The 23391-nt window shown below is 38.7% G+C and overlaps 2 gene segments (V, D, J or C); one reads left to right on the top strand and one right to left on the bottom strand.

Moving 5' to 3' along the window:
* Nucleotides 1–23391, top strand: part of LOC109699244 (immunoglobulin kappa variable 4-1-like) — a 935238-nt gene that overhangs the window by 775197 nt on the left and 136650 nt on the right.
* LOC109702278 (immunoglobulin kappa variable 4-1-like) lies at nt 5320–6033 on the bottom strand. The segment is given in 2 exon segments: nt 5320–5651; nt 5879–6033. Coding segments are annotated over 2 exon segments (366 nt in total).

The raw sequence follows: 23391 nt of genomic DNA, 5'->3' as shown, positions 1-23391 counted from the left end.
GCTGTTTCTCCTAAATTGTTTGCATTCACAGTAGCAGGAACACAGGTTTCTCCTGTTACAATGTCACAACCCTACTGGAGAGCCGCTGCTCTACCCTGTTTACTGCTGTTTATAAAAAAAAAACCCACTGAAGGAGGGCTGGAGGCTTTTTTGGGCTTTTTGCCTTTGGCTTTTACTTTGGGCTTTTGCCTGTGGCTTTTGCTTTGGGATTTTGGTGTGGGAAGCTTTTGGAAAGGGAAAGAATTACTGAAGGGAAAAGAATTTCTAAAGAGAAATTGCTGAAGGAAAAAGAATGGCTAAAGAGGGGTTGATAGAAAGTCTACACTGAGAACTTTAACAAGGGCCTTAGAAAAAAGAAAGCTAAAGAAAGAACTTTAACATAGGCCTTAGAGAAGATAAGCTAAAGAAAAGCCAAAGAAAGACTTTACAGTGCAAGTCTACGACCAACACTTTAAGAGTTATGCATATGCAGGTTGTAGGTGTGGCTGTTGCAAGTCTGAGCTCCTAGGCTTTAAGAAAGCTAAAGAGAGGTGGGACAGTGCAAGCCTGGGGGCAAAAGACTTTAAGAGCGATTAAGCTAAAGATAAGCTAAAAGAAAATATGGGACAGTTTTAGCCTAAGGAAAGAGGTTTTAAGCAAGGTTTTAAAAAAGACTTCAGAAGCAAGGTTTTAAAGAACTACAAGGAGTAAGGCCTTAAAGAAAAGATAAATAAAAGCATTGAGGGTTGGGCATCTCCAACCCAGCACCTAACACACCTGACAAAACTTTCTGTATGTCTGTCTATCCTATGTCTTTTCTGAGTCTCCAGTCTCCCCCAGTTAAGCCGAGTTAGGTTCAGTAATAACCAGGAGCTAGAGAGAAAACTCGTTCTAACAAGGGAGGGAGCAAGAAAACAGTGCCCCCTCCAATCAGTAAAATACCACCTTGCAAATCAAAATGGTTTCATAAGGAAAACAAACAACAAATGATGGTGAGAATATAAGAGGTGGTGAGGGACCCATACACCTTCTTGGTGGAAAGAGCCACAATCTAAATCACTTTGGAGGTCTCCCAAAAAACTGAAACTAGAGCTACCCATGATCCTGCCATAACATTTCAGGGCACATGTCCAAAGGAATGTTAAGAATGCATAAAATATAGATAACCTGTGCACCCATATTTATTGTGGCACAACTCAAAAAGTCACATTATTGAATTAGATTCTGTGCCCCTTAACTAATGAATGGATGAGCAAAATGTGGTGTGTATATACAATGGAATATTGTTCAATCATGAAAACGAATGAAATTATGTCATTTTCAGGAAAATGGATGGACCTGGAGATCATCAGGTTAAGCAAAATAAGCCTAAGTCAGAAAGATAAGCACCAGATTTTCTCTTGATATGTGAAAAATCTATAAATTAAGAAACAAAACACAAAGACATGATTCTAAAAGGGGAACTATTGTAGGTGGAATCAATGGGAGGAGGAAACAAGGATGTCTCAAGAACATTATGTGCACTCATGGAAATGTGATACATGAACCCATTATTTTCTATAATAAAAAACAGCAACACAGCACACTGTAAAGAGTTGCTTGTTTTCCACATGGCTGACTTGGAGCTCAATTAACTGCTGCTCAGCATCTAAAGAGAGTATTGTGAATAAACACTTCTTACCTGGGAGAAGATCAAAATTAAAAATTCAAAGTATGGTTTTCATTAAATACCTATTGCTTTCACACCATATCTAATTCAAAAAAAAAGAATCCTGAAGTTGAACCAACAATAGATAAGCAGATTGCCCCCATTGGAGGCCATATGTAATAAACTCTTAACTCTTGCATACTCAAGAACACGTCATAGCACTTCTCACTCTCTTTCCTGAATTATCACTCTTCCTTTTTTATAGCATCACTCTCAGTAACATAGAACCATCATTTTTAGCATAACTGCTAGAAACTTTCATCTCTCTCCAGACATGACACATTTTTTTCTTTATTACAAATTTCATTGAAAGAGCTGTCTCTAGTCACCAACCCCAAAACAGAAAAATATTCCTTGAGCTTTCCCCATTCAAGGTGCTGCCCCATGGTCTCATGAAATTTCTCAACTTAAGGTCACCTGGGACTTCCACAACTCACATTACTAGTGTACCACAGTGTTTAACAAGCTGGCAACACACTCTTCCATGAATTAGTTTCTTCACCCATCACACTCTCATGCTTCTCTTCCATCCCCACTTCTCCTATTCAAATTATTTTCTTTTTCCTGTTTACCACTCCTCTTTCAGATGTCAGTCCCTGGGCTTCTGATCTGTTCAACACTCATTTCCTCAGTTATCTCCAGTGCATTTTTCTCTGCTGAATTCCAGACACATAGATCCAAAAGTCAACTTGACAATCACAAATGGGTGTTAGGTCTCACACACATTCCCAACCTGAAGTGTCTAGAAACAAATTCCTGCTTTTCCTCCCCTAAATCTCTTGTCCGTCTTCTCTACCTAAACAAATGCCAATGCTTTTTTAGTTACTCAGAGAAAAATGACAGTTATCATAAATGTCTCTCTCACACCCCTGGATAACATCATCATCATATTGTTAACCCCTGTCTCCAACACAGACCTCTCATCATTTTTTCCACTTCACCTTCCTTGTACCAAAGCAATCTGCTATCTATTCTTTCCTGTATGTCCATGTCTTTCCCAGAAGACCCTTTTAAACTACAAAGAGACTATTCAAAACCGTTCTGCTTATCATTTGATTCCTTCAAGTAGCCTCCATAGCCCTTCATAATGTGGCCCCGCTATTTCTTTATTTTCACTATTCTTCTCCTTGTATGGTCTACTTCAGCCATATTGGCTTCCTTCCACTTCTCCAACATACTGGTTGTTATCCTGTCTCAGAAACATAGTTTTCTCTAAGTATAATCATATCCCCTAGAGAAATTCCTATAGATTATTTCCTTACCATTGTTGACACCTTAATTAAAGCATGCCTTCCAGTGCACCCTTCAATGACTATCTATGGTACATCAATTGTGAAAATGTGCCCCATTGTTTATCCCTCCTTGTAACCCTGCTAACCATAGCACTTTAAAAGTTATGTGTTTTATATTTACTGACACATTTTGGGGTTAGCTTTTAAATATTTGTTCTTATATCATATACTTAAGGCATGCAACCTGTTTTGATATATTTTGACATGACAATGATATTATTTTCAAATAAGAAGCATATCTACCATCTTGAATAGTTACCCATTTTATGTGTTCTTGTAAGACTACTAAAAATCTGGTCTTTTAGCAAAAATAGCAAATCCAGTAAATATCATTAACTATAGTTCTCTATAGTTTTACACTAAACCTCTAGACTCATTCATCCCACGTATCTATAACTTTGTATTACTTGACATGCATGTCCCCATTGCCTAATCCGCTTATTCACTCACTGATGTTTTTAAGGCTAAATAATATTCCATTATGTAAGTATATGTATATGAATATATGGAGAGAGATATCATAGCTACTATATTTTTTTCATCCATCAATGGACACTTTAGTTATTTTCATGTCTTACCTACGATTGTGGAAGTGTTATTCTATTTACAAACTGGTGATTTCATTTCATTTGGGTATATACCCAGAAGAAGAATTCTTGGGTCATCTGAAAGTTCTCTTTTTCATTTCCATAGGAAGGTCCATAATCCTTACCATGATGGCAGCACCAAGCTACCCTTCTAACAAAAGTGTACAAGACTTTTTTTCTCCACTCCCTTACCAGCACTTGATACCTCTTGTCTTTTTTATGAAATCCACCCTAAAAAGTGTAAGGAGGTATCTCAAAGTGATTTGATTTGCATTTCCCTTCTGATTAATGAAGTTGGCCACTTTTTCATATATGTGAGGGTCATTCATATAATTTCTCTGGAGACATGTTTATTCAGGTCATTTGCCCATTTGTTTTTAATCAGGGTATTTATTTTTCTGCTGTTAAATTACTTTAGTTCTTTTTAATTTGGGATATTAACCACTTACCAATATATGGTTTGGGATATTTTCTCCCAATCTTTGGGTTGCTTCTTAATTGTGTTTATTGTTTCCTCTGCTGTACATAATATTTTAGTTTGATGGAATTCCATTTATTTACATTTGATTTTGTAGCCTTCACTTTTAGTGTGATATTCAAAACATCATTGACAAGACTAATGCCAAGGCAATGCTCCTTATGTTTTATGACTCCTGGTCTCACACGTAAGAATTTTCTCCACAATCTGTATGGTATCACACAAAGGTCTAATATCATTCCTTTGATGTGGAAATTCACTTTTCACAGCACCATTTACTGAAGATATTAATCCTTTTCCATTGCCTCTTCCTAGTGCACTTTTCAAAAATTAGTAGACCATGAATGTGTGAGTTCATTTCTAGATTCTACATTAAGTTCCATTGGTCTACATACTCTTTGTATGTCAGTATCATGCTGTTTTGATTACTACACCTCTGTACAGTAACTTAGAAACTGGTAGTGTGATGCCCTCAGCTTTCATCTTGCTTCTCAATACTGCTTTGACTCTTTGAATTCTTTTGTGGTTCCATGTGAATTTTAAAATTACTTTTTCTAGCTGTTGAATAGAGAGAGTAAGGAAATGTAATTGGGGGAATTAAATTAATTAAAGTACAAATATTCACATGTGAAATACCATGACTAAACCCCTTTGAACAATGAACATACACTTACACAATGAGGGACAGGAATGTAAAACAGATCCTACTGGGGGAAGGTTCTAGAAGTAGGAGAAGGACTAACGGAGAGAGTAAAGATTGGTGAATATTGTCAATGTACTTTGTATCAGTGTATGAAGATGGAACACTGAAACCTGTCAAAATCATTTTAAATAGAGGGTACGGGTGTGAAGGAGAATGATGGTGGAGGTTAACCTAACTGAGGTACATTGCAAGCATATATGGAAATGTCACAATGGGACTCCCTGTACAACTAACATATGCAAATAAAAATGCCTTAAAAAGAATAACTTTTTCAATTTCTGTGAAAATATCTTTGACATTTTGAGAGGTATTGTATAGAATATGCATGTTATTCTTGGAAGCCTGTACATTTAGCAACGTTAATTCTTCCAGCCCAAAACCATGGGATATCCTTCCATTTATTTGTATCTTCTTCAATTTATTTCATTAGCACATAGTAGATTTTTCACATTCGGCAGTACTGGGGATTGAACTACAGGCCTCACACTTGCTAGGAAATCAGTCCACAACTTGAATCACACATGTGAGGAGGAAGTAGCTGGTGCAGCAAGGATCACTGACTCATGGCATAGGGAGGAGGTTTTTGATTAAGACTGAATCACTGTGGGTGAATAGCTATAGTATTGCTGACAGTAGTAATCTGCCACATCTTCAGCCTGAAGGCTGCTGATGGTGAGAGTGAAATCTGTGCCAGACCCACTGCCACTGAAGCGGTCAGGGACCCCAGATGCCCGGTTAGAGGCTGCATAGATCAGCAGTCTAGGAGGCTGTCCTGGTTTCTGCTGGTACCAAGCTAAGTAGCTGCTAACGCTCTGACTGGACTTGCAGTTGATGGTGACCCTCTCTCCTGCAGATGCAGCCAGGGAGCCTGGAGACTGGGTCATCACGATGTCCCCATAGGCACCTGTAATTGGGAATGTACAATGATCACACACATATACACACATGGATTTTATCATATACACACTGAAATGTGGCATTTAAATGCATTTTCTAATGGCATTATAACACAGCACAATATTTGGTCCATTTTGAAGACAGTCATTATTTCCCATTGCATCTTAGAAACATTTTTTCAACTCGACAAAGATATTACTCTGAAGAAATTGAAGCACTGATTAAGTTTCTCACCAGACACCCAGAGCAACAGGGACATGAGGACCTGGGTCTGTGACACCATCTTGCTCCCCCTGCCTGCCTGATGCAACCCAGTTCTCACTACAAAGGCCACGTTTATAAATTCTGAGCAGCTGAACTGGACCTGAGGGGCTATGCAAAGCAATCAGAAAATAAGGAAGTAAAATGCTTGAGTAAAAGTACCTGATGTAAATGAAGAGCCAAAAATATCATCACAGAAAGGGTAATTGTGTCACTTGAAAAGACATTGAACTCTACTTAGAAGCTCTCAGTCAACTTAGAAGTTCTAAACCACAAACCACTAGATGATCTAAAAAAGGGCTTTAGGAGGCTGAGGGAGGAAACTAAAGCTAAGCCTGGTTGAGGCCACCCTGGGATACATAGTGAGACTCTGTCTCAAAAAACTGACACAAAAAAGGAGGTGATAGAACTTTAGTTTAAAATAAAAAATATGTCTAAACAGGTTGGGTTTACAGAAATGGTAGGCTAAGGACCTCACATCAACAATACTGATGAAATAATAAAGCATGGTAGAAAAGTAACAACAACAAAATAAAGAAAAATGAAGAGGAAAGGAGAGAACAGAAGCAGAAGGAACAAACAGAAGCAAAATGTGCACTGATCCAGGAAGAGGGAGCAAAAGGGCAAAAAAAAGGGAAAAGACAAAAAGAAAGTAACAACTTTGAGTCCTTTTTTTTAATCTATGACCAAAAAATGTCACAGTTCTGAAGCCACACTTACTATGAAACCAATGAAAAACACTGCAAACATTTGAGCCTCTGTTTCTAGGATATGCATGGACAAAGACAGGCCTGGAATTCACTCTGGGAAGAATCCTGTGACAGTAATTTAAGCCTATGGTCAAAGGGGCTCTAATCTCAAAGTAACTATGAAGCAAAGAGAAACTGGAATCTTTCTAAACCATACCTATAGGAACTAAAAGCTGCTCTAAATTAATTTGGAAACAGAGAGAAAAAAAAGAAAGATAGAAGGTTACTTTGGCAAGTAATGGCCACAGAGCAACACTGCAAGGATTTTTACCCTGGAAACACATTCCAGAACCTGTGAACTTCAAAATGGTTTAGCCTTACTTACAAGGTGACCATGTGAGAAACCTCTCTAAAGAAGGGTGTGAACATTTTAACTCCTCAAAGACCTTGCAAATAATTTTTCTTTACTTATTTATTGATTTTTATTATCATTTATGGGGATTCATTCTGACATTTTTAAAAGTATTTACAATGCATTTTGGTCAATTTCTCCTTATCTTATATATAATTTTTCAAGGACAAATAGATCACTAAGGCAGAGATCTAAGAACAAAAAAGATAATTTGAGTGTGAATAAAAACAATATTAAAAACAAAGAGCTAAGATACTGCTCACACATCAGTTTCCAGAATTATGAAAGCATATTTGAAAGGTAAGTTATAAGCTTGCTATTATGTACAAAGTACAGGATAATAAAAAAACATAAAGTATCATTAGAAAATTGGATATTGACAACATAGGGTATTTCCTATCTAAAGCAAATTATTTAACTGATCTTGAAACTTAAAAAAGAATCAGGAATATTATTGACAATTTTGATTTTCCATTTAATCAAAATGATCTCCCCTTTTATTTTGCTTTGAATAGATAATTTTGTGCAGTTATAGCTTCAAGTTAAAAAAAGTAAAATAGATTTTAAAGTGTTACAGGAGAGATTCCAAGATGGCAACTAGAGGGAAGAAGCAGAAAGCATGCTTCCTAAAATACAATCTTGGAGAGATGCTGGGGATACACTTTACAAGAAAAACCACCAAGAAGAGGCAAAACTCTGACTCCTCCACACACTCAGCCCATGCATAGCATCCCCACTCCATGGCATAGGAGAAACCAAGAGGGCTCCCATGCCACCAGACACCATTTCCTACTGGCTCGAGAGACACAGATCACCAGGTGAGCTAAGCAGCACATGGTTCTCCCACAGACAACCCTGGGCCAAATCAGCATACCCCCTGGACAAGACTGACCCCAACCAAGGGAAAAAGAGAAAGAAAACACTGAATAATAAACAACAACAAAAAAAGACACGTAGCAAGGAAGGCGGAGTGCCCTCACAGAACTGTAAATAAACAAGCCAGCCAGAGAAGGCAGGAGTGGCAGCACCACCCAGCAACCTTGGAGCGGAAAGTTTGTAAAAGTGGCTGTGTGAGGAAAGCACCACTGGAGAGGAGGGAAGGGGCACTTCCCACATGAACTGTAAAGTAACATGACAGCTGGAGAAAGTGGGTGTAGCGCCACCTCCCCCAGTGTGCTTGGAGAGGTGAAACCTTGTAACAGTGGCGGTTGTGCACTAGAGAACTCTAAATAAACAAAGCCTGTGGGGCCAGGTGAGTGTTAAGCTCATCCCCGAGATCTGCAATCAATAAAGCCTCCAGCAACAGCTGGCTGATAGCAGTGGGCAGGTGAGCGACAGTCTCAGATAGACATTCACAGAACTGTCTCCATATCGTTTTTCTTTTTTTTTTCTCTTCCTTTGATGAGACAACTGAAATATACCTGCATGCTGAAAGACTTACTGAAACTGTATTGCACTTGAACTTGGGCTACTTTATTGTGTTTTGTTGTTGTTGTTGTTTTTCCCCTTTGATGAGACAACAACACAACTACTTCTAAGACACCATCTCCAGGTTTGGAGGCTGAAAAATTATTAAGACTGAAACTTTATTACATTTGAACTTGGGAATTTTTTTTTAAACCTCTCTGTGTCTCTCTAATGCATGTTTAGCTTACTGCTGATTAGTACACTCTCTCTCCCTATTTATTGCTTTGACACTATTTTTTGTTTCTTTGTTTTTTGGGGGGGTTTCTGGGTTTGGGGGGGTTGTTTGTTTGTTTGTCTTGTTTTTTTACTTGTTTGTTTATTTGTTTTTCCCTTTTGCATTACCTTCTTTTCTTCCTGTGTGCAGAATCCCTTGAAGAATCTTTTGTAGTGGTGGCTTTGTGTCACAGATTGTTTTAGTTTCTGCTTATCATCTATTTTGAATGATAGTTTTGCTGGGTAGAGTATCCTGGGGTTGAAGTTATTTTCATTCAGTGCCTGGAAAATCTCACCCTAAGCTCTTCTTTCTTTTAATGTTTCTGTTGAGAAGTCTGCTGTGATTTTGATGAGTTTACCTTTGTATGTTATTTGTTTTTTGTCTCTTACAGCCTTCAATATTCTTCTCTGTATTTGTTGTTTAACTGATAATATGCCATGGGTTAATTCTATTTTGGTCAAGTCTGTTCAGTGTTCTGGAGGCCTCCTGCCTCTGTATGGGTATAGATTTCTCTAGATTTGGGAAATTTTCTGTAATTATTTTGTTGAATATATTACACATTACCTTTGCTTGCACTTCTTCTCCTTCTTCAATGCCCATGATTCTCAGGTTTGGTCTTTTGATGGAGTCAGTGAGCTCTTGCATTTTCTTTTCACAGGTCTTGAGTTCTTTAACTAATTGTTCTTCAGTTTTTCCTTTAATTATCATTTCATCTTTGAGTTCTGAGATTCTGTCTTCAGCTTGTTCTATTCTGCTGGATTGGCCTTCCATTTTGTTTTGCCAATTCTGTTTCATTCTTTTTTCTGAGGTTTTCCATATCCTGAGTCCCTTCCTCTTTAATGTTGTCTGTTTTCATCCTGAGTTCATTTATCTCTTTATTAATCGTGTTCTTTGTTTCACTTTGGTGTTTATACAGTGTTCCTGTGGCTTCTTTTATTTCTTCTTGTGCTTTCTCAAATTCTCTATTTTTGTTGTCTTGGAATTTCTTGAGTGTCTCCTGTACATTTTTGTTGAACATATCCAGTAACATCTCTATAAAATTCTCATTAATTATTTGTAGGATTTCTTCTTTCAGTTTGTTCTTGTGGGCTTCATTTGGTTCTTTGGCATAGTTTATCTTCATTTTATTGGAGTCTGAATCTGAGTATCTGTTTTCTTCATTTCCCTCTGGTTCCTGTACTAATTTTTTTGCTGTGGGGGAACTGGTTTCCCTGTTTTTTCTGTCTTCCCATCATTGCCCTTGGTATTGTTACTATCCCCATACTGTGTGCAATTAAGTATTTTCTAGCTTGTAATAATAACAATGGTGATATTTAGAATGGAAAGGTGAGGGGAGAGGGACAGCAAAAAAGGTAAAGCAAAAGGGAAAAACAAATAAACAAGTTAAAAAGCAAAACAAACAAACAAAAAACAGTGTCAAAAACAGGGAGAGATAGTGTACTAATCAACAGTAAACTAAAAAGCCATTAGAGAGACATAGAGATGATTAAAATAAAAAAAACTCCAAGTTCAAATGCGATAAAGTTTCAATTTTAATAATTTTGGTGCTAGTCCCTCAGCCTCCTATCCTGGAGATGGTGTCTCAGAAATAGTTCTGTTGTTGTCTCATCAAAGGGGAAAAAAAAAACCCAAAACACCACAAGGTGTCCCAAGTTCAAATGCAATACAGTTTCAGTAAGTTTTTCAGCATGCAGGTGTAGTTCTGTTGTTGTCTCATCAAAGGAAGAAAGAAAAAAAAAGAGTCTTGAGACATCTTTGTGAATGTCTATCTGAGGCTGAGGCTCACCTGCCCACTACTGTCAGCCACCTGTTGCTGGAGGCTTTATTGATTGCAGGTCTCAGGAGTGAGGTTAACACTCACCTAGCCGCTCAGGCTTTCTTTATTTAGAGTTCTCCTGTGCACTGTTGCAAGCTTTCCCCTTTCCAAGCACACTGGGTTAGGTGGCGCTACACATGCCTTCTCTGTCCAGTGTGTTTATTCACAGTTCACATGGGAAGTAACCCCTCCCCCCTCTCCTGTGGAGTTTTCCTCCCACAACCACCTTGACAAGCTTTCCTGCTCCAATGTTGCTGGGCAGGTGCCGCCACCCCTGCCTTCTCCAGCCAGCTTGTTTATTTACAGTTCTGTGAGGGATTTCCTGTCTCCCCCTCTTCTGCACTCAGAGCACCCCACCCTCTTTGCTACGTGTCTTTTTGTTGTTGTTGTTCTTGTTTATTCAGGTTTTTTTTCCCCTGGGTGGGGGTTGGTCTGTCCAGGGGGCTATGCTGATCTGGCCTAGGGTTGTCTGTGGGAGAACTGCATGCTGCTTAGCTCACCCTGTGGTCTGCATCTTCTCAAGTGGTCTGGGAGCTGGTGTCTGGTGGCACAGGGGCCCTCCTGGTTTCTCTGTTTAACGTGGAGTGGGAATGCTCTGCATGAGCTGGGGATGTGGAGGAGTCAAACTTTTGCCTCTTCTTGGTGGTTTTTTCTGTAAGGTGTATCTCCAGCATCTCTCCAAGATTTTATTTTAGGAAGTATGCTCTCTGCTTCCTCTCTCTAGTCACCATCTTGGAATCTCTCCTTTTTTTCATTTTATGAACTACTGCTTATTCACATTACACTGGTGGAGAATAAAATAGTCTCAATAAAGTCTTGTTTTTATAATAAAAGAAAACATGAGTTGGGGCCAGCATGACTAAGCTCTGGTGAAGGTGCTCCCTGAGGATACACACTCAGCTTCTTGCCTTGTCTTGTCATGGAGGACAGAAAGGGGGGACTTTGAAGAAGTGTTTCTTGTGAGGGTGTCAATCCCAACACAAGGACTTCACTGAAACCTAATTATTTCCCAAAAGGTCCAACTCCAAACACCATCACATTGGGCATTAGTCCTCATCACAGGATAAAATTTAGTTCCTAATAGTCATCAAAAAGAAGAAAATTGTAATAAAATGCCAAGCTTACTCATTCTCCCACAAATCAAGTTTCAACAATGTACAGTTTGTGAAGTAGATTTCTCAAGGTATTCTAACATGACCAAAAAATGTGTTGGCTGAAAGCAACACAGATTACTTCTTTCACAGTTTTGGAAACAGGAAGTCTGAAATTAACATCCCTTCCCAGCTCTGACCCACACCTTTTCCTCTGTGACCATCTTGGTTGAAGGGCTAAGAGAAGATCAGTCATAGATTCAAATTACCCTATGATATTGAAAGAATACATTCTATCTTGTTATTCTAACACATTAAATGTACTTCTAAACTCAGAAATTATGAATGGCTTTTCAACACCAATAGCAAGGAGAAGATATGGAGAGGATTTTTCTATGATCATTTTAAAATGACATGAAATTATGCCTTGTTCATCTTCTGAAGTTCTCAAGAGAATTCTTCCTTTAAGAAATGTCTTCAGACATTTTTTTTAAAAAAACATGGAATGTTTCACAAAGTTACATGCCATCCTTGCTCTGGGGCCATGCTGATCTCACTTGCATGGTCAAGACAAGGTCAGAAACTGCAGGTGCAACATATCTCTCATTGGAGTTATTGAGGGAACATCCAGTGGCTTCCTTTGTCTGGAGAAAAGAGATATTAATAATCTGAAGGTATTTGTTTAGTATGAGCCAGAGAGATAGGCTCAGAACAAGACGTATCATTCCAATTTTACTAGATGTGCTGCCAAAGTGTGATTGATATACTTGATATATTGTAGAACATTTGTAAATGCCACAATGTATCTCTAGCACAGCAAGGAAAAAAAGAGTCAATCACAAAACAGAGAATGTTTTCAAATGTAAATCAAAACCATGTTAAAATTCCACCTGACTAAATGTCCTGTTAAATGGCTATCAGCAAGAACACAAACAACAAATGTTGGCAAAAATGTGGGGAAAAAGGAACCTCATACACTGGTGGTGAGACTATAAATTAGGACAACCACTATGGAAAACAGTATGGAGTCTCCTCAAAAACCTAAAAACAGAAATGCCATTTGATCCAGCAATACCACTCTTTGGGATATACCCAAAAGAATGTGAGTTAGGGTACAAAAGGCACCTGCACACCCATGTTTATTGCAGCATTATTCACAGCAGCCAACCTATGGAAACAGCCAGATGCTGTGCAAGATCATTGGCAGAGGCCACTAAGATAAGTGGGCCAGGAAGTAGTGAAGAGGTCTGGCAGAGATGAACCAATGTGGGTTAATACACAAGTGCATGGAAGCAATTCTGGGAATCTCTTTGTGAAGCTATCTTTATCTCAAACTAGCAAAAATGATATGTCTTTCTTATTATCTCTTATGTTTTCTCTTCAAAATTTGGGGAAGAAGAGGGTGGAACATGTTCTGCCCGGAAAAGAGGGGGAGGTGGCACAAACAATGTACATACATGAAAGTAAATGTAAAATCAGTCAAATAAAAAGGAAAAAAGACAAAAAGAAAGAAAACCTAGTATTTATATGCAAAGGAATTTTACTCAATCATGAAGAAGAATGAAACTTTTCGTGTACAGGTAAATGAATGGAACGAGAGAACATCATCACGAGTGAAGTTAGTCAGGTTCAGAAAGCCAAAGGCCACATGTTTTCGCTCATATGTGGAATACAGACCTAATACAAATATAAGCAATATGAAAAACAGGTTATGCTAAGGGGAGGCCACATATAAAGAAAGGGTAAAAGAAGTTAAGAAGGTGAATATGGTTGATGTACTTCCTATAAAAAATGAATATAGAATTTTTAAACCTGTTGAAATCCCAATATTTCCTATCTAAATGTACTGTTAGAAAGACTCTACATTTATTTCATTAGCTGTTTGAAGATGGGGCTTCTCATTTGTTCACAAAGATGCAACTGAAGTGAATAAATACCTTCCTCTTCCTCACTCTTTCTATTTCAGCAGTTGGAAGCTTATTTTTTAAATTCTGTCTTTTGCTCACAGAAAATGATATAACTTGTATCTTCTGTATCTGTGTGGATCAATTTTAACTTAGCACTGTTTTTATGAAGCACTCAATAAAGGAACACTCCAAAAAAGATATTCAGTGAGGCTACAAGACCTCAGGTGTCCCTTCTTATAATTATAGTAATAAGGCTTTACCCCAGCCTAATTTGAGAAAAGCAACAAGGGAAACTCATTCTGATGGTGGCAATAAAAACAAGATGGAAGTCTACAGCAGCATCTGGAATCTTCAATCTCTAGCCCATGGTCTCGTCTCTGGTCTACTTCAAAAGCTTAGCAGAAGGCACATTTCCAACACAACAGCTTGTAGTCTGGTTCTCCACTCTTCCCAATGTCTCTGTGAAGGCTATTGTTTGTATCTGGAATGTCCTCCAAGGCCTATGTTAAAGGACTGGTCCCCAGCACTTTAACTAATGGGAAGAGGAGCAAACATTTACAGGTGAGGGCATAGTGAGAGGGCATAGATCTTTGTTGCAGGGCCCTTGAAAGGGGATTGTGGGATCCCACATTCACTTCTCTCTCTTTTTGTATCCTGACCATGAGATGAGCACATGTGCTTCACCATGTGCTTGCTCCATCATGTTCCTGCCTCACTTCAAACCAAAAGCAAAGAAGCCAGTTGATCATGGACTGGAACCTCCAAAACTATGAACAAAAAGTAAACCTTTTCTCTTTACAGTTTGACTGTCTGAGGTATTTTATTACAATAACAGAAAGCTGATAAGCACAATGAACTACCCAGTATAACTATTATTATTTTTTCCAACATATATCTTATAAATTTCATTTTACTTGTATCTCTTAGGCCTGGTTTCTGTTAGTTTTAAAAAAGATCCCTGTCTAATACATAATCCAAATTAAATATAGTGTAATTTAGTGATGAAACTACTTCATAGTTCACTAATATAAGTACTATGGAAAGTGCACAGGAACATTCTCAGAGATTTTCTCACACAGATTAATGGCAATTGACCAATGAATATATGACCAAGTTGATCCTCTATTCTTCAGAATTACTCTCCAAGGTCTATTATGTATTATGCTCCATAAGGACCTTGGCTGTCTGCAGGTCTCCAATCTAATAGATCAAGGATAGAACAATGGACTCCACTTCAATTTCATCCTCATGACATATGTAACCCTGAATAGGGAAAACATGTTCCTAGCCAGGCTCATGCCTGTAATCCTAACTACTCCAGAGGCAGAGATAAGGAGGATGGTGGTTCAAAGCCAGCCTCAACAAATAGTTCCTGAGACCCTGTCTCAAAAATACCCAACATAAAACAGGGCTGGTGGAATGGCTTAAGTAATAGAGCACCTCCCCAGTAAGCGTGAGTCCCTGAGTTTGAACCCTAGTGACACCAAAAAATGACAAAAGAAAAGAAAACTTATGCCTTATTCTGAAAATTCTCTGGGATCACCACTACCCACAAATTGCAGAGTGGGAAGACAGAAAGTAAAGAGTTTCATCATAGGGATACTTTATACCTATCAAATTACGTGGGGGCTTTGGGAGAGCTTACAAAATAAATTTTTAAAGACCCTTTTTAACCTACTTTCATTATTGTATCCTTGACTGCTATATCTCCCTGCTCAGAACTCTTGACTCACGGTGGCTGTGCTGAAAGACACTCAGAATCTCATCATATTTCAAAGGCAGAAGAAGTAAACAATGCTGACATATTGGATGCAAGGTGTGAGAGAAATGGAATATCGGAGAATGACTGCTACACTTGTTTAGGACAGAGAAACCAGAGAACTGAAATGATGTCTTCTGAGAAGGAGAAGCTCAGGGGAAAGCAAATTTGGAATGCAAATGGAAATCAGAACTTCAGGAAGATCACAATAGAATTAGGAGATGCTCCCAGATCTCCAATTGCCAATGTGCTAAGGTAGATGTTTATGTGAGATTCTGAAATTCACACAAGTGCTCTGAATTGTAGGCACAAATCTGGGGTATGGGGTAAGATCACTAGGAAATGAGTGTAAACAGATGACGGCAGACTGGGCACAAACAGGTAACCCAATATATTCAAGCCAAACAAATGAGGAGTAATAAGTACAGACACTGAGAAGTACTAGCCACTGAGATAAGATTGAACCAGAGCCAAGGCAGTGCTTTTAAAATGCATTTTCAGATTTGAAGTATAAAATTTAAAAAGTTAATGAACAGAAAATTTACTTTTTGTGCTAGTTATTACTACATGCTGCATACACATTTATTTGTAGGATCACAAGTCTCTCTGAGCAAGTGGAAGATCTGGAATATTACTTTTGGAAAAAAAACAAAAGTAGACACTTGCTGCCATCTGCTGATGGCCCTCATGCACTAAAAATTCCAGGGAGGATGCTCATCACACTTTCTCTTGAAAAGTGTCTGGAATGTTTTCCCTGCAAACCTGTGCTCTAGTGCATTAACTAGCATGGACTTCTTCCAGTATTTCTATAATAGAGCAATTAAGAGGCTGATGCCCCATCTGCCCTACGATTTTCATTCTACACATAGGATACAAGGTCACATAGAATATGTCTGTGCAAGATCATTTGCTTAGTTCATCAGACTTGATTCCCATCATTTGACTCCACCCTCTCACCCAGCTGCCCTCATCGGCTGCCACATACAGCACACAAGCTGTTCTGCACGTTATAGAACTCTGCTGTCTGGTTCACTAACTCAATTGTCTGTTCCTCAACAAGATATTCCTGTCCTCCGCATTTTAGATGAAATTTACAATCACAGTCACCCTCCACCACATCATCTGGCCTATGGTCTTCTCACTCTTGCCTGTGTACAATTTCTAGGTGTTCGTTAACATTGAGAAGTGTTGTGCACATGAGAAGAACTCTGCACAGAGGTCTGTTTATATTCACGTACATTCTCATCTCTACTGTCTTCACAATTTAACTTTCTATTCCCTGATATTAATGGCTTTCTGGGGTCAAATGCAGCCATTCATGCTTGAAAGAAGAGATTTGGGCATGCAAAGCTCAGGGAAGAGCCCTCTAGAAATGCACAGGCCCTGGAAGACAGAGAACTGGCCCTGCTGAAGAAACATGTTGGAGGCAGGCACAGGCCTGATTCTAGGAGATCTGCTAGGATATTTGAGCTTTCTGCTAAGTACAATAAGAGCATGTGGAGAATCAGTAGGAATTAGTTCAAGTTCTTACTGAGTACTTTTTAGTGCATGTTTTGCCTAAGAGAAAAGTGTAGAAGCCATCATCATTCCTGCACCAGTTGGACCATTAGCTCTTTCACCTCTGAAAACACTTAATGACACCAAAATTAAAACCTCTGAACATCACCCTGTTCAATACAAGACCCAATCATTACTTGGTAAAATAAAAATAGTATTATATACTTAGAATGCTCATTTTGCTAACCCTGGAATCAACACACTTTCTGCAAGGTATTCAGTCAAATAAACATTCAGTTTCTTAGTAAAGGAATTTTACAGATATAATAAAATAAGGTGACTTTAAGAAGGGGAGATTTCCTGAGTAGACATGACCTAATCACAGAGCCCTTAAAAATCTGGATCTAGAGTCAAAGAAAGAGAAATTGAAATGATTCAAGGCATGAAAAGGATTATGGGGGAGGGGAGATGCTCTAATGCTGGCTTTGGAGATAGAGGGAGCTCTGTTGGAGGGAATGTGCAGCTTTCAGGAGCTAAGAGTTCACATCCATAAAGGAAATGAGTCCTTAGCCTTACAACTACCAGAAACCAAATTTGCCACAACTGCTTGATCTTGGAAGAACACCCTGAGCTTCACATGAAGTTCTGCCCAACCACTTCTCAATGTTAACTGTGAAAGACCCAGACACCTCAGCCATCCCATTCCTACATTTCTGAGGTAGAGGCCTCTAAGCTGGTGAGTTTTTTAATGGATGGGTATTTGTTACCCGGCACTACAAAACTGGTAGAGATATCAATCTGTTACATGTTAATGAGAGAAACAGAAATCTAAATAGAAATAATCTCCCACTTAGCTCATGACCAAAATGATGCTGAAATGTCTGACTTGGGCTGCAATGTGGTGAAGCTCTGCCCTTTTTCTGCCACAGACATTTTCCTAACTTGTGTCTATAACCAACAATCAACGTTGAACACTGTTCTACAAAAATGCATATCAAGAGCCAGGGTGGTGGCCCTTGCCCATAATGCCAACTTCTTCAGAACCATAGATAGGAGGACTGTGGCTTGAGGGCAACATGTGCAAGAAGTTAGTGACAGCCTGTCATAAAGAACAAGTGCATAGTGTGCCCCATGCCTGTAATTTCAGCTATGCAAAAGGAAGAGATAGAAATTTTGCCATCTAAAGCCAGCCCCAGGTAAAAGTATGAGATCCTGTCTAAAAAGTACATGTAGTAAAATGTACTTGGGGTGTGACTTAAATGGAAGATCTCTTGTCTAGCAAGTAAGACCCTGAGTTCAAATGCCTATACTGACCAAAAAATAGATAGACAGATACATAGACAGACAGACAAAAAGGAACAGATCGACTTATCTTGGCCATACTGGTCTTTAAACTCAAGGTCACACATTTGCTAAGCAGACACTCTACTACTTGAGCCACACCATCCACATTTTCTTTTATTCATTTATTCACATGTGCATACACTGCATCATTTCTCCCCCTTGTCACCCCCCACCGTCTTCTCCCTCCCCCCTTGCATCCAGGAAGAACCTGTTCTGCCCTTATCTCTAATTTTGTTGAAAAGAAGACATAAACATAATAAGAAAGACAAAGCGTTTTTGCTAATTGAGTTAAGGGTAGCTATACAGAGAGATTCCTTGCATTGCTTCCCTGTACAAATGTATTACAACCGAAGTTGATTCATCTCTATCTGATCTGTACACTAGTTCCTGATCCCTTCTCATATTGACCTCTGTCACTTTAAGGTTTCTGTATTACCTCCTCTGCAGTAGGGACATCAAACACTTTCATGTTTTGGGTTTACTACCTATCCCCATCCCTCCCCTATATGCTCTTCCCTTCTCATGTGAACCAAGTCCAACACCATTGCTTCATTTGCCCTAGATCTAAAGTCCACATATGAGGGAGAACATATGATTTTTGGTCTTCTGACCTGGCTAACCTTGCTCAGGATGATGTTCTCCAGTTCCATCCATTTACCTGCAAATGATAAGATTTCATTCTTCTTCATGGCTGAGTACAATTCCATTGTGTATAGATACCACATTTTCTTCATTCATTCGCCAGTAGTGGGACATCTTGGTTGTTTCCATAACTTGGCTATTGTGAATAGTACTTCAATAAACATGGGTGTGCAGGTGCCTCTGGAGTGACCTGTGTCACGTTCTTTTGGATATATCCCCAGGAGTGGGATTACAGGTACAATTTTTATTTTAGTTGTTTTTGATAGGGTCTTATGTTTTCAATTAGGCTGACCTGGACCATGATCTACTTATCTACTTCTCCTGCCTAGCTAGAATGACAGGCATGTGCAACCATGTCCAGCCCCAATAGATCAGAATTAATGAAGGTCATGGTCTGTCCATTCTGTCTTCATGGTTAGTTCCTCTTCAATTCAAGGAACTCTGGGCAAGGTGTTCTGTCTTGGACAAGAGAGAGATGACAATATCTCAAACACATCTGAAAAATTCTGGGCCCCAGATATTTCAGATGCCAAACACATGCTCCCTTTGATGTGCAGCAACATTAAATATTTCAAATTATAATTGTATTCTAAGAAATAGTGGGATGGTTTTCATTTCTTTGAAAATCTACATTGGCTATTCCTGTTGTTGAAATTCTACATGTATCCTTTGTATAGATACATTTCTGTGTGTCATCCTATTAGACATTTACTTGATGCTATGATTTGGATATGAATTGTCCTCCAAAGAACTTATGTGTTGAAGTCTTGGTCTCCACCTGGTAAATGCAATCACTGGGAGTTGAATGGATCATGAGAGCTCTGACTGAATGGATGTCATAATCTACTGACATGTTCATAACTTGATGGCGTCTTGAGGAGGTACTAGAAATCAGGACAGAGGCTGCTTGGCTGTGGTGCATTCTAATACCGAGCATTTGGAAAGCTGTACTGTCCCTGCTCTTTCCTGTCTCTCTCGGCTTCCCAGCAGCAATGGAGTGAGCAGCTTTCCTCAGCCACCTACTTCCACCATGATACTTCTATCTTGCTGCAGACATAAAAGCAATGTAGCTAGATGACCATAGAGGGAAACCTCTGAAATTGTGAGAGAAAATTAACCTTTCATCATGTAAGTTGCTTGCCAGGGGTGTTTACCACAGAAGACACAGTTGGCACAGTTCACGCCACCACATGCTTGTTGCTGGGAAATACCTGACATGTCTGCACATGTGGACATATCTGTACATCCGTAGATAAGGGCACACAAAAAATCACAAAGGACTAAGTCTCAGGACAAAGACTGAAGATTCTACAGACTTCTCAAACAATTATATGTGGCCTTGAACACTAGAAGATGAGAGACATATTTCTCTCTCAGAGCCTCCAATTGGGAAAGCTGCCTTCCAATGAGTCCTGTGTTGGACTTCTGACCCTAGAACTGTAAAATGATTGATTTCTCATCTCCAAGCCACAGAGTCTGTGGTAAATTGTTACAGATGAATTAGAAAACCAATACAGAATTTCCCCACTGCATTTAACTGTAGATATCTCTGTTTCAAAGGATAAGAGATACTGAGCCCCTTCATTTTCTGTTGAGCACTGCAAGTTTTCTCATCACAGGCTATCTGCGGATAAAGGTAGTGTGCCAGCAGGAGGTGGGGTACAAGAAACTGATGAGTATCTGAGAGGAAGTTTATGTTCAAGGTTGAAGCACTGTGTGAGAAGCACTGTAACTCTGCTAACAGTAGTAATCTGCTGTATCTTCAGCTTGGAGGCTGCTGATGGTGAGAGTGAAATCTGTCCACTGCCACTGCAGGGGTCAGGAACCCCAGATGCCTGGATAGATGCCCAGTAGATGAGAAGTTTAGAAGGCTGTCATTGTTTCTACTGATACCAGGCCAAGTAGTGATTATTGTCCTTGTTCCATAAAAGGCTGGCTGAACTTAAAGTTCATAGTGATCCTTTCTCTTGCAGACCCAACCAAGGAACCTGGAGACTGACTCACCATGATATTCCCAGAGATACCTGCAATCAGGAATGGATAATGATCATAAGTACAAACACACAGTGACTTTATAATACAAACATTGAAATATGTCATTTAAAGTGTCATTTCTAATGACTATTGGGTTCATATGGGAAATCATCATTATATCCAAGTACCTCTTTTAATTTTTATCTCTACAAAGAATATTATTATGATGAGACTGTGACATTTTAAAATTTCTCAACAAAGACCCAAAGCAGCAGGGACATGAGGACTTGGGTCTGTGACACCATCTTGCTCCCCCTGCTTGCCTCATGCAGCTCAGTTCTCACTGCAAAGTCCTCTTTTATAAATTCTGGGGGTCTATAAAAAGTAATCATAAAATAAGCAAACTGCCTGATACTGGGTTGTGAAAGTACCTGATATAAACCAAGAGCCAAAAATACAGTCACAGAATGGTTAATTGTGCAACAAGAAAAGACATAGAAGTCAGAAACTCTCAGCTCAATTAGAAGCTCTAAACCAGAAACCACTAGATTCTTTAAGAAAAAGTTTTAGTTTTAAATCAGAAATATATTTAAATTGTTTGAGTTTTACAGAAATGATAGGTGAACTACCTCAGACAATACTAGTAAAACAAAAAAATGCTAGAAAACAACAACACAGGCCAGAAAGAAAAAAATAAAGTAAGGAGGCAGGAAGGAAGGGAAGAAGTAAACAAGGCAGGAAGGACGAGAGAGGGGGGTAGAAAAGGAGGAAAGATAAAGAAAGGGAAGGAAGAACAAAAAGATAATTTGAGTATGAATCAAAACAATAAAAATAGCCAGGGGCAGGTGATTTATGCATGTAATCCTAGCTACTCAGAGAGGCAGAGATCAGGAGGATCCTGGTTTGAAGGCAGCCTGGGAAAACAGTTTGCCAAAACACCTATCTCAGAAAAAAACCATCACAAAAAAGGGCTGGTATAGTGGCTCAAGGTTTAGTCCCTGAGTTCAAACTCCAGTCCTGCAAAAAAAAAAAAAGAAAGAAAGAAATAACATAGATAAAGATTCTGCTTGGTCTTTATGCTTAGGAATTATGAAAGCATAAAGAAGGGAGGGAGAAAATGGCTTAAGTTGGAAAGACAAAGTGACAGCTTTTGGGACAAGTTTTTTATCATCTGTGACTTGTGCCCAAGTCCAAAGCCACTCTTATCTTGAAGCTTTTGAAGAACCCTGCAAACACTTACCTCCAGTGTCCACCTATGCATGGGCCAGAGCCACAGACGGCCACAGAATTCAGTCTGTGGAGAATTCCTGTGGGATTCTGATTTAAGGCTGGCATCGGAAAGCCTCTAATATCAAAGCAACTGTGAACCAGAGTAGCTAGAAACTATCCTTCCCACAACTGTTAGAATTGAAGAGAGGCCTTTTAAGTAAAGTAAGAAATGGAGAGGGGAAAAATATTTCCTTGGGAAATATTTCTGATGAACACTGCCAAGGATGTGAACTCTGGACCACATCATCTAGAGCAGGCTGTAGCTCACCAACCTTGACGTTTGTCTGAGATGGCCTTCCTTACTGATATGGAAAGCCTTTCTGGAGGAGGTCATAACCACTCTAAGTCCTCAAGAAACAATATGAATAATTTTTCAAGTGCCAATGGACCACAAAGTTAGAGATTCTAATCACCTAAAACAAAAAGATATTTTGAGTGTGAATCATAAACAACAGAAATACCTGAAGAGTTTGAATTTACAAAAGCGTATTTAAGAAATAAATTATAAGGCTGACAAAATGACTTACATAGAAAAGCACCTGCTTAGCAAGCGTGAGGCCCTGAGTTAAAACCCACAACTGCCCCCCCTAAAAAAATTATAGGGGTAAAGGAAAAGATACTGAGGGTTTAGGAGGATGGAAGTAAGCTGCATATATACATACAAAGACACCATAATGAAACCCACCAAACACTACTCGAAAAAGTGGGGAAGAGGTAATGGGAATATAAGGGAAAGGGTGACCTTGTTAAGGAACACTGCACACATTTATGGTATTATCACACTGAGATCCCTTTGCATTATTAATGTATAATAATTCAAAACTAAAATAAAGAATAACTAATAGAAAAAAGAAATAAATCAGAAACTGCATTATGTGCCAAGTACAGGAAACTGAAAAAAATTAAAGTATCAAAGCCAAGTGAGGGAGGTTCTGTAATTCCAGCACTCAAGAAGCTAAAGGACGAGGATCATGAGTTTAGGGCCAATCTGAGCCACATAACAACAACCTTTCTCAAAAACATAAAATGAAATGAAATGAAACTAAAGCATTACTAATCAACTGGAAAAAATTTATAACTCATTATTTTTACTTTTTTGATGGTACTGGGGTTTGAACTAAGAGCCTCAGTCTTGCTAGGCAGACACTCAACAACCACTTGAACCAAGGTTCCAAGCCCAATAACTCAGAATTTTATATCCAAACAAATTACTTTACTGACCTTGAAACATTAGCACTCACCCAGAAATATTATTAACAAATATTTATTTTAATTTTTCCATTTAACAAATATGATCTTCTTGGCTTAGAATAATTTTGTGAAATCATTATTTCATGTATAAAATTTATTGTTATAATTGGATTCATATTTCACCATAATATAAGAATGTACATGATTTGGAGAA

This window comes from Castor canadensis, chromosome 12 (genome assembly GCF_047511655.1).
Source record: "Castor canadensis chromosome 12, mCasCan1.hap1v2, whole genome shotgun sequence".
In the NCBI taxonomy this organism is placed as follows: Eukaryota; Metazoa; Chordata; class Mammalia; order Rodentia; family Castoridae; genus Castor; species Castor canadensis.
This window is presented reverse-complemented; position numbering and strand designations above follow the sequence as displayed.